The following is a 12,398-nucleotide window of genomic DNA, read 5'->3' as shown; positions in this document are numbered from 1 at the left end:
CTTGGAGGGTGCGCCAGCATATAAGGGCTATTGCCATCTGAATGCATGTTTAAATGAAGACTGAGTGCATGTGAGGGTGGCAGGCCTATTTCTTTAAAAGTGCAAAGTGGAGAGGTTGAGTTGAACAGTAGGGCGTCTGATTCCATGCAGAAGGTCCCAGATTCAATCCCTGGCCTCTCCAGGTAAGGCTAGGGAAATACCCCATCTGAAACCCTGGGGATCCCCTGCCCGTCAGTGTAAGCAGTACTGAGCTATATAGTCCAATGTACCATCTCTGTATAAGGCAGCTTCCTATGGCACTCTTGATGGTGGTGTTGCATCCTTCCCCTGCTCCAGAAGTCTCTCCCTCAGCTGCTTTTTATTTAGTTATATTTGCTTCCACTATTAGAGCCCTCTAGGAGAGAGAGAAAATGTTCTTGGGAGGTAAACTGTAGGGGTGAGCTTGGTTGGTGGGTGGAGAGATTTGGCATTCCTTACCTGCTCACCTCTTTTGCTCTTTAAATTGCACACCACCCCACACTTTACACTGGATTTAGGCTGACTCGCGTTTAAAGTCATGGATCAGCCAACCCACAGGCCTTCCGCCTCCCTCCACCCCCTGCCCTCCGAAGACTAGCATTTGCTTTCATTTATATTGTGTATGTTGCAACGACTGCTGTGCTAAACAATGCGCTCTGGAGATATTAACATTGGAAGGCCTCTAAACAAACTGAGAAGGAGGCAGCAACATCGCAAGCCGTCTTTTCTTGGCACAAAAGCAGACGAAGCATCTCTGCAAATAAATGATCCCTCTCGAGATGCAATAAATCTGCGACTTCTGGCTAGGCTTCCCACCCCATGCAGTCCATTCCTTCTTAGATTTCCTAACCAACCAGGGACTCTGGTTCAGTTTTTGCATTTTTGACGCATCTGAAGGGCTGCATGAAGAGAAGAGAAATGCTGGGTCCCATCTTGCAGAGCGCTGTTGCTCCCAAGGCCTGCTTGCAGGCTTCCCCTAGGCAACGAGTTGGCCTGGACATAGCTGTCAACTTTTTCCTTTTCTTGCAAGGGATCCTATTCGGAATAAGGGAATTTCCCTTTAAAAAAGGGAAAAATTGACAACTATGGTTGGCCACTGTGAGGAAAGATTATTGGGCTAGGTGGGGCTGCATGACCCTTGTTTCCAGGGGTCCCCTATTGCTGAACTGCAACTCCCATCAGCCCTAGCTAGCATGGCCACTGGGAGTTGTAGGGTAACAGCATCTGGAGGGCTCCAGGCTGGCTGCCATTATTTCCCCTTGTGAAAGTTACTAAGCAGTGATGTGCCCAACATGTTAGCATTTGCCCAACCTCTTAAAGGGGCCCGGGGCTGAGAGAAGATTTTGGTGAGGCAACCGCAGCAGCCTTGCCCCTTTTTGCTGCCTGCTCCCAACAGGCTCACTTGTGTGTGGGTGTGTGGCTGTTACCAAGGTGACACTTTGGGGAGAGAAACTTTTTGTGTGGGAGCATAGAACAGGGCCTTTGCTGTACTGGCCCCCCAGATATGAAACTCCCGCTGCAGATACAGCCACACACCCTGTTACCTGTTTTTAGACATCAGGTTAATATTTCTTCCTTCAGGCCTAAGGCAGATTTTAAGATTTGGTTTCCTCTGCTGAAGGGTTGCTGTTTAACACACTTACTGGATTTATGGTTTTTACTGCTGAGTATTTCAATAAACTGTTTGGGTGCTACTTTGAGTTTGGAGACTGGGTTATAAATTCCATAAATAATCGTGACTAATTAAGAACAACAATGTGCTCTGGAAGTATTGGCGTTTGAAGCACCCCAAGCAAGGAGCTAAAGAGGCAGCTGTGATGCAAGCCACTCCCTGACGCTGACTGAAAAAGCAGATGAAGCATACTGCCTTGAGGAACAGGTCATGTCTTGTCTTTCCATTAGCTGAAGAGATGCTTTTGAAGAAGCACCTTTTTTCTTGCTCTTCAATCATCAGGCTTGCTTCCAATAGAGGTGTTGGTTTTCAAACTCTCCCAGGGAAACCAGAGGTTCCTTGGCTGGGAAGTTAGCCTGACAAACTTCCCCAAACTAAGGCTGATCTTTCTCTACAATATAGAGCCAGAAGGGAGTATGAAGAGTATGTAACACTGAAATCTCCAGCCAGAAAGCAATACGGTATAGAGTAAGGCATAGAATCATAGACTTGTATAGTTGGAAGGGAACCCAAGGGTCATTTAGTCCAACCCCCTGCAAATGCAGGAATCTCAGCTAAAGCATCAGTCCTCACTGGGAAAAGGAAGGCCTAAGCCCAGACCTAACCAGAGCTATTCATAAACTGAATGTGCGGCACAGGACATGTTTAAGAATCTTCCTCAGGCGCTGTGTGACTTAAGATTCCTCAGCAAAGAGGCTAGTGTTAAAAAAAAAATCACCTGCAGGCAGAAAATCTGGAAACTATTGCAACGTACTCTTACATTCTAGCAAATTTCAGTTGCACCTTCTGGTCTTAGGTACAGAGCTTTTGTTTTGTTTGCTTGCTTGCACTGAAACGTTAGATCTTAAATTTGGAAGCCAGTGAAAAATTGTTCCTAAAATACTAAGTACGGGCTATTTTAAGTGCTTCTGTCCAGAAAAAGCACAGAAGCCTCATGGAGCTCATTATGTGCACCAACCATAGCATATACCTCAGTATGCTCCAGTTTATCACACATTTTTACTTAATTTTGCACGCATGCACACGCACATGCACATACATATCAATTAGTGTACAGTTTGTAAAGTAGCAGGCTCCTACAATATTATATTAAGAATAGAATGATAACAGTCCATAATGCACTAGTGAAGAAATGCCACCTTTTGGGTTATTTTATTCTGTTTCAGTTCCCCCTACCTTATATAGCTGGCCGCCAAAGCTGTATTGTGGCCAAACCCATCACAATATTACATACCGAGGCAAATTAAAACAAGTGCAATCAAGGCAAGAAGGGACTAATAACTGAAAATCAGGCTATAGCCATTCAGACCAGTCAATTGCACTTCCAGTTTAGCAAATTGAGACTACACTTATCCTAGAAATTAGCCCCACTGAGCATTATGTCCAGAGACTTCCTTCCTTTCTTCTGAATTGTGTTGTAAGAACTACAAAATCTTTATTAATCTAGCATATTCTACAGCCAGTTCTGCAACCTTATAAGTAAACTTCCTGCATTAAAAACGAATCACCTTATGATTAGATGGGAGAGCTTTGCTTCTTGTCTGAAAAGACCCTCAACAGCTCCCTGCTAGAGATTTTGTACACATGACAGTGTGGAATGTAAAGTGGTAAATCTTCACCCATCCCTTTGCCGCATGGTTATAAAATCCTACTAAGATTTTAAACCAGCTGTTATTTGTTTGGCTTGCCAGCAAAGACGGAAACCTTTCTCTCCAGGATTTCCTGGACAGGAAGCAATAATATGCCTAAAGAGGCAGAGATTTCCTTACAAGGTGGATAGCATACAAAGGAGTTTAGATTAGTTGCCAGCAGTTGAGCTGAATTACTGTGGAGCTGCTGACTCGTAGAAGAGAGGATCATTTTTAATCATGGCTCTCTTGTTTTCGTGAGAACCATGATAAGCGGTGCTTGCACAACCTTTGAAGATGGCCTTGCTTTGGGTTGTATTCTGGCAAGGCCATCTTCATGGACAGATGCAATACTGCAGCCCTATTCTTTGAGAATATCCCACAGAATACTATGTGGTTTGTGTCCAGAGAAATGTGAACACAACTTAGCTAATGAAACAGTGCCAGAATTTGTCAACAAGGCTTTGGAGCAAGTGAGATCTTCTCAACTCCAGGCAGTCTTGGCTTCAGAATGGTTTGGGGACAAAAATTGACTTGGTCACCCTGGTGGGTGACATAGAGCAGAGTGGGAAGTGCAGTGTTGTTAGTCAAAAGCTAATCTTTTGAGATAGATTACAAAAATTTAAGCTGATGTAGCTGGTGAGTCACACAGACATCTGCCTTGTTGGCCAAGCCTGGGGGTAGGGTGCAGGTTCTGGAAATATTTGTTGGCCCTCTTGATGTATTCAAAAGATACTGTGAATGCAGAGTTCAACAGGCCTAACAAGGTCCTATATTTATTCCTTTTCATTGGCAAAAGTGGTGATCGTTAACCCCTGCTAGGGCCATTTATCATCCTTCAGCAACAACTAAGGAAAGTTGGAACAAAGTTTTCGCAATCTGTCTCCTGAACTGGGTAGATTCTGGTTGGGCTGTTATGAGAACGCACTCCCATTAGGGTGAAACCATAGTTCAGTGGTAGCACAGCACATGCTTTGTTTGTCAAATCCAACCCCTGGCATCTCCTATTAAAAGAATCAGGTAGTATATTATGTGAAATACCTCTGCCAGAGACCCTAGAGGGTTCCCTAGGGGATGGGGAACTGGGTGCCCTCCAGATGGGATTGTAACTCCCATCATCCTTGACCATTGGCCATGCTGTCTCGTCCTGGTGGAAGCTGGAGTTTAGTACCATCTGAAAGTTCCCCATCCCTTCCTTCAAGAGACATTTGCATGCGAGTAAACAGTATTGGTGGCGCTGTGGGTTAAAGCCTCAGCGCCTAGGACTTGCCGATCGAAAGGTCGGCGGTTCGAATCCCTGCGGCGGGGTGCGCTCCCGCTGCTCGGTCCCAGCGCCTGCCAACCTAGCAGTTCGAAAGCACCTCCGGGTGCAAGTAGATAAATAGGGACTGCTTACCAGCGGGAAGGTAAACGGTGTTTCCGTGTGCGGCTCTGGCTCGCCAGAGCAGCGATGTCACGCTGGCCACGTGACCCGGAAGTGTCTCCGGACAGCGCTGGCCCCTGGCCTCTTAAGTGAGATGGGCGCACAACCCCAGAGTCTGTCAAGACTGGCCCGTATGGGCAGAGGTACCTTTACCTTTACCTTTTAAACAGTATTGGTGTAGATCAGTGTGTCCTAAACTTGGGCCTCCAGCTGTTTTCAGACTATAATTTCCATCATTCCTGACCACTGGTCTTGCTTGCTAGGGATTATGGGAGTTGTAGTCTGAAAACAGCTGGAGATCCAAGTTTGGGAACACTGGTGTAGATGACCAAATAGTCTGATCTATATAAGGCATCTTCCTATGTTCCCAGCATGGTGATCAAGTTATGAGGGTCACTTCCACCAAGATAATGAGGACCTTTAGACTGGAGCCATATCCTCATCTCATGGAGACCTTGTCCATTGTCAAAACAAAATAAAAAAATTCCTTCCAGTAGCACCTTAAAGACCAACTTAATTGGTCTTTAAGGTGCTACTGGAAGGAATTTTTTTATTTTGTTTTGACTATGGCAGACCAACACGGCTACCTATCTGTAACCTTGTCCATTATCACTGATCGGAGACAGCTAGGTACAGCTTCTAAGGGGCCATTCTGTCTTTAAGAAGATGCGAGTCTTTTAACAGATACTGTGGTTTTTTCAATAGGTGATTCAGGTCTTTGTAATCTAGTAGGCAGACAAAGGGCAACATTATCACTTTTGATGAATGCATGCTTCCTTGGTGTGCGAATGAGCCAACTCAAACACCACAGATAAGAGAACTTCAAACAGTTTTTCAAATGCTTCAGGTGGAGTAGCCCTTCTTCACACATGTGAATAAGCACACTAAGTTCTGCCACCTCCACCACATCTGGCAGCCATCCTCATTGCCTTTCACAAGCTGGAGGGTGAACTGCACAGTTTAGACCTCTAGATTCTAAAGCACACTGTAACTGCAGGAAATTCTGAACTGCATAAGTTTGCTCTGCGACTTGTGGAAGATTGGGTGGAGACCTAGCACTCTTGCTGTTCCCTCTCATGTGTTTAATCAACACGTAAGTGGAATGCTTGAATAGGGCCACATGCGCACCATGCATTTAAAACACATGGGTACCACTTTAACAGTCATGGTTTCCCCCAGAGAATCTTGGGAACTGTAGTTTAGTTCTTGCAGTGCTAAAATTCCCAGCACCTTTGACACACTACAGTTCCCAGGATTCTTTGGGGGAAGCCGTGTGTTTTAAATGTGTGGTGTGGATATGGCTTGGGCTCCTGTTTTTCAGTGGAACCTGTTCAGTGCATTGCAAGACATCAAGGGCAGAGTAATCAAGTAAGGGGAAAGCTCTCTTTGACATGGACGGCACCAACATTAATGAACTTCCCATGACAGCTGAAGATGTACTTATTGGGTCAGGGCTTTGCTGAGTGTTATTGCTGTGTTAATTACGATTTTAGATCTACTGGGACGGCTGTTAACGGAGCATGAAAACTAATCTTGTAAACAAATTTAAAAAGTGATGCATGGATACATGATGTGTAACTCGGTGCAAGGGACAAGCTCGCTTCAGACATTATAGCGCTCATTAATAAATAATAATATTTTTTTTATACCCCACCCTTCCCGGTTCAGAAAACTGGGCTCAGGGCGGCTAACAACAAATTTAAAACACTTAATTGTAATACAGCATAGAAGCAGCATAGAATACAGTATAAAAGCATGAATAACAATAAAATTCAAAGTTCAAAAATCAATTTGGGGAAAATCCACCCAATAGGCAATGGCTGAATTAGTCTTACTTGGGCCACTAAGGAGGCCAGGGGAGAATTAGCTGTGGGGTCTCAGAGCAGGTAATCTTCATAAAGGGGAGAGGGAGGGAAGGGAAATAAAAGATCAGGCTGAATTCAAATTAAAGGCCAGGCAGAATAGCTCTGTATTACAGGCCTGGCAGAAGGAGGTTAAATCCTGAAGGGCCCTAGTCTCATGGGACAGAGCATTCCACCAGGTCATAGCCATCACTGAAAAGGCCCTGGCCCATAGCTGTCAATGTTTCCCTTTTTTAAAGGGAAATTCCCTTATTCCAAATAGGATTCCTCGCAAGAAAAGGGAAAAGTTGACAGCTATGCCCTGGCCCTGGTAGAGGATAGTCTGACTTCCTTAGGGCTCGGGACCTCTAAACTATGGTTATTCATGGACCTTAAGGTCCTGTGTGGGGCATACCAGGAGAAGTGTTCAGATGCTGCAACATTGTAATGTCATTTTCATAGCTCTGTGACAGGGTTGTTTGTCTTCTAGGCAACAGAGATTTTGCGAAAAACGATCCTCTGGAATTCAAGTCCCATCAATGGTTTGGCGCATCGGTGAGATCGAAAGATGACAAAATTTTGGTAAGCCTTCATTTTCAGTGTTTATTGCATGCCGTTATCATCATATCTATTTATAAGTCAATCAATCAAATTGATTGAGTATCAGTTAACGTCTTTGTACACCACCCACTCATAAGAGAATAGAACCAGCAAGCTCAGGGTAACTCCAATGTACAAAAAATCAGCAGAATTGTTGGTGGCAGGCAGAATCCACTCAAACTGTCCCATGGGATGTTGAGAGACTGAGGGGAGGCAGCCTTTTAATTAAGTAGGTGGGAGAAGATAGTGTCTGATAGGTACTCCCTGATTCAAATGGAGAAGATGTCCATAGACATCAGTAGAGAAATTAAAGAACTGGGGGAGCAGGGGACCCAAACAGCCCAACAGAGACTTGGGATACTCAGTGGGCCTAAAAAAGACAGACTCACAATTTGATTATGGTGGTGGAAAGCAGGGTGTTTTCAGAGAGATGGCATGGAGTAGCTGGAGCCCTCAACAGAAGCACTCCACACTGCAGCATTTTGTTGTTGTGCCGCATCTGTATATGCTAACAGTGATTTCTGTGAGTGCCCGTTCTTACACAGCCAAAACAGCACCATTCACACATAAAGAGGGCAACATCAACAGGTTTGGAGGAATTCAAAGGCCCCAACATAGGTTGCATTTTTCGGTTATGTTATAGCACAGAGACAGTCGACATGCTCTCCAGATGCTGCTAGACCCCAGATCCCAGTATCCCTAACCATTGACGGTAGTGTCTTGGGCTGATGGGAGTTGGAGTCCAACAATATATGTAGGGTACTGTAGTTTGACAGACCTTTGTGCACTCCCTGGCCTTTAGATAGATGGACTTCCTCCAGCTGCCCAGCACCTTACTGCGCAGTCAATGAGCACCCATTCCTTCAAGTGTTTGCTTGGATCATTTGAGCACTTCCATGCAGCAGTTGCTTAACTGAGCTACAGGCTGAGGCAGATGCTGACACAGCCTTGGTGCTTGGGTGGTGCCAGGAAATTAATGGCTAGGGCGCCCTGAAAGTTAGCTGACGTGAGGAAGTTTTTGCTTGCGTCGTTTATTTCCTTCCCTTCTTGTTATTTTTTTGCGAAACTTCAGCCAAATCACTTTGCGAAGCACCTCATTTGCCTTCACCAGACTTTGTTTAAGCTGCAGACAAGGCAGACGTTCCCCTCTCTATGGTTGGCTGAGGCAAGCATCGTTGGTCCCCTTTTCAAAAGCATTTCCCCCCGTTGATTCTCAGCCTCTCACTGCACCGTGTATAATGGTGGACTTTTAAAAAGAGCTTTCTAAATGCTGCCATTTTGCTTCCCCCACAGGCGTGTGCCCCATTGTACCACTGGAGAACAGAACAGAAAGCAGAGAGGGAACCTGTAGGAACATGTTATCTTCACGACGGGTCCAAAGCTTTTGAATACGCTCCCTGCAGGTCAAGTATGTGGAGAATGTCTTGCTATTGTAATTACAGCCCTGAATCTATTTTCTGTGTGCCGCCGTATTATAAGCACAACCTTAAGGTGTGTGGAAGAAACACACCCACACCCTCATCTTTGCAACAGTGGTTTAAGGCAGCGGTCCCCAGCCTTTTGGGGCTCAAGGGGAATATATAGAAATCTAAGAAACTCTTGCGGTCACCACAAAATGAAAAACTGGCGACGATCAGAACCCTTCTCCCACAAAATAACAGGAAAAACATCTAGACACATTCCAAAACAAATACAACACAAAAGCAAAGAAAGCAGGCTACCCCCTCCCAAAATACACAATCAACCAACCAAAAAGGTTTTTTTTTTTTTTTTTTTTTTTTAAAAAAAAAAAAGCTCCATGGGGGGAAAAATCAGAGGGGCAGGAAACCTTGGCAGACACTTGGGAAGAGGGTATCTGAGAATGCTATGGTGTCACATTGGTGGTTCTAGAACTAGGGTGCGTGGTCATACAAAAACAAAACCTGCGAGACGATAGGATCCTCTGCAGATCAATTGAATGCTCAGTCTGGCTCCAAATTTCACAGCAGGTAGAAATTTCGTAGGGATCTGAAGATAGAAGTGGAAATATGATGATAGCAATAATCTGTTGGGCTTGGTTCTTTCATTGATTTTTAATGCAGAGTCACTGCAATGGGACTGTGCCAAACGACTGGGAAGGCTAAGGGCCAAATGACGTGTGATGTTATATGCGTGGTTCGGCACTGTATCTTTTTTAAAACAAAAATAAAAACCTGTAAATGGCAGCCTCTGTTGAAGGCTAGTCATGACCTTGGTGTGTACGGAAAAGAACAAACCAAAGGGGTGCTAGGATCACTCCTCCACCCTCCAAAAAACCCCCGTTTTTTGGGCAAGGGAGGAAAGTTTTTACAATCAGGAGAATAAATGTTTAGATGGTTTCTTGCAAAATAATAATAGCAAGCCCCTTGCCTATGTAACAACTAGTACGTCTTAGAAAAGATTACTGGTCTGTATGTACAATATGTGTTGTTGTTTTTTACACGAGGAAGCACCCTGCAATATGTTCCAGTAACAGATACATCATGCAGAGCTGCTGATCATGTAGCTTGGCTCCAACAGCTGGGATGTAAGCTGCATCCTGTTTGGGCAGAACCATCTACTACAGCCCCTGTGACTTTCCAGGTCACTAAAGGTTATTATTCCAGCTAAGCTGGAACACCAAACTTGGATATCCAGCCATTTTTGTTTAAAAAAGGGGGGGGGGAACCCAGTAGGTCCAAATTATTTCCGAACTAGAACAGACACATTTAGTGCATCCCCAGTGGTGATCAAAATTAACCCTCCACCCCTGTGTGCACATGCATACAATCTATTTAAACAGCAAGAGCCCAGAGAGGGAGAGTGCATTCCAGAGTCATTCCCAGGATCAAAGGGGCACGGAATGCCCTAAGTGAAATGTGCACTCTGTTATACACCGCAATACCGATAAGAGACTGTTAGCATTTCTGTTATAAAGCTCTGTATTCAGAGGGATTAACCACATCATAAGAAAGCCTCCTTGGGCTGTCTCGTGGCATGCGAGGGATTAGCTCTGGAATTCCCTTTCTTTTCCTGTTTTAAAGGCAGGCGACATCTCAAAGCTGTTTGTAGGTTGCTGATCTGTAAATAGAGAAGAAAAGCAGCATATACTCGCCATGCTAGATTTCGTACTTAACGTGTTTAGAAACAGGCAGAGCCCTTTGGATCGATTGTGTTGGCCTTAACAATAGGGAGGGGGGTATTCTGTTCTGACCAGCGTAGGTCAGGCCTGCACAGATTATGAGACCCAAAGCCAAATGAACCATATCAGCAGACCAGAGGCCCACTAAACCTCTTTGTGCTGCCTGGCTGGACTGAGTCTTAAAAAGGGGGGTGGGGAATGGCTAAACCTCAATGGCAGGCCACAAGACACATAGCTCGGTTGCATCTGGGGTGACTGGGCAGAGCTCCCCTTCTAATCCTGAAGGAGATTAGATGGTCCTCAGGGTCCCTTCCAACTCTACAGTTCTATGGGTCTGGGATGGAGCTGCCACTTTGGGTTGGGCAAAATACAGGACAGGTCAGGCAAAATAAAGTACGCAGTGGGGTGGGGATTGGGGGGCACACACACTTTCATGACACCAAATCCTCCCCCCCCCCTTTGTGGAGTGGGGGTTCCCTGCATTCTGCCTCCTGACTCCATCACCATCCAGGCTCCATTCTTCCCCTTGACTCACATAGAGAGGCAGGGCCATTGGGGGTAGACGGCCAGCTCTCAGGGCGACTTGAGCCACAGCTCAAGCCTCTCACCCATGAGTGGGGAGGGGGAGAGGAGAGGTCAGGGTGGTGGAGGGGGCCAAGCGGCAACAGACTCACACTATGTGAGACCAGTGGGCAGTGGCTGAGGAGGAGCACCAGTGAGAGAGAAGGAAGGAGGGACAAGGGAGGCAGAGGAGGTCCCTCCTTCCCCTTCTCTCTATTGTCGCTCAGGAGAACCTCTCAGATCTGCTTGCTTGCTCGGCTACTGCACAACAGCCCTGCAGTACTTCCAGCTGGGTCTCAAGATACGGTACTTGCTGCCACCAAAAATAAGCCAGAGCACTGTGGCTCTAAAAACTGGACTAATCCTAGCCTAGCCATTAAAGATAATACTTCTAGTCTACATATGAGTAGGCAGTGAGAATGTTCAGCTTCCTGGTGCTGGTGGAGCCCACCTGCAAGGGCAGCTCAGCTTTTTAAAGGCTCTCTCTTTCGAGGAAATGACCTCTGACACTTTCTGGCCAATGGGGAGCCAGCACCAGTTCACCAGGTAGGGCATCTCCCAGGTAAGCATCTTAAGTACCTTTTTTCCCATTTGAAGAGAACAAGAGGAAGTTATGTGGCAGCTTGGCTTAGAGCAGTGGTTGTTCCAGATCGAGGTCTTTCTTGACACTATTATGCACAGGGATTTGTGTTAAACATCTTCCCCATCTATTGTTTCCCATTTCTCTTGTTCTCACAGCAAGCATTGACGCTGAAGGACAGGGCTTTTGTCAAGGTGGATTCAGCATTGACTTTACTCAGGTAGGGAAGCTATAACTGTATGTCTTCCTTTTTCCAGTACCTGACAGTAAAGGAGAAAGAGTATGTAGAAATCAATTCTATAAAGGCATATCTGTCAGATCAGCTTTTCAAGGGGCTTCTTACACTTCGCTCCTGTTGGCTTAGATTTATACATCTGGATGTAGCCTGCTAGACAGAAATCATTTATTCAGCTCAGGATTTCAAAGAGCATGTGAGCAAATCAGGGAAGAATAGGAATTAATAAGAAGGAGATGCTATCTCTCCTACTGGGTTAATTCTGCTACAGAATATAACAATGTATTTAAGAATTTCCATTTGCCTTTGTCTTTTAACAACACTAATTAGTCTGAAAATCAGAATATATATACTGGTCTCTATCATTATTTCACTGTGCAACAATAGGTGCAGATTCTTAAAGCAGGGATAGGGGAACTGTGGCATTTCAGGTGTTGCTAAACTACAATGCTGATGGGAGTTGGCCATCCTGATGGGAGTTGGGAGTCCAATGACAATTGAAAAGCCACAGCTTCTCCATCTCTGACTTAAAGAATGGAACCTCCACATGCAGAAGCAGTATATCTGATCACCAGATAATGGAGGAAAAAAAGAAACAAACAGGAATGGTTTATGCTATCAGCCCCAGCCAGCACGGGGATGATGGGAAGTTGTAGTTCTAAACATCCAGAGGGCATTGGGTTGGATAGTGATTTAAAGAG

At 45.3% G+C, this 12,398-nt stretch overlaps 1 protein-coding gene across 1 annotated transcript in view; it reads left to right on the top strand.

Annotated features, from left to right (window-relative positions):
- Nucleotides 1-12,398, top strand: part of ITGAV (integrin subunit alpha V) — a 73,700-nt gene that overhangs the window by 19,841 nt on the left and 41,461 nt on the right. Inside the window, exons 3-5 of the mRNA XM_079977000.1 lie at nt 7,073-7,164; nt 8,476-8,590; nt 11,621-11,682. Coding sequence (XP_079833126.1) covers nt 7,073-7,164; nt 8,476-8,590; nt 11,621-11,682 — 269 coding nt within the window. The remainder of the gene's footprint in view (nt 1-7,072; nt 7,165-8,475; nt 8,591-11,620; nt 11,683-12,398) is intronic.

Source organism: Podarcis cretensis (assembly GCF_951804945.1).
Source record: "Podarcis cretensis genome assembly, chromosome: 1".
NCBI lineage: Eukaryota > Metazoa > Chordata > Lepidosauria > Squamata > Lacertidae > Podarcis > Podarcis cretensis.
This window is presented reverse-complemented; position numbering and strand designations above follow the sequence as displayed.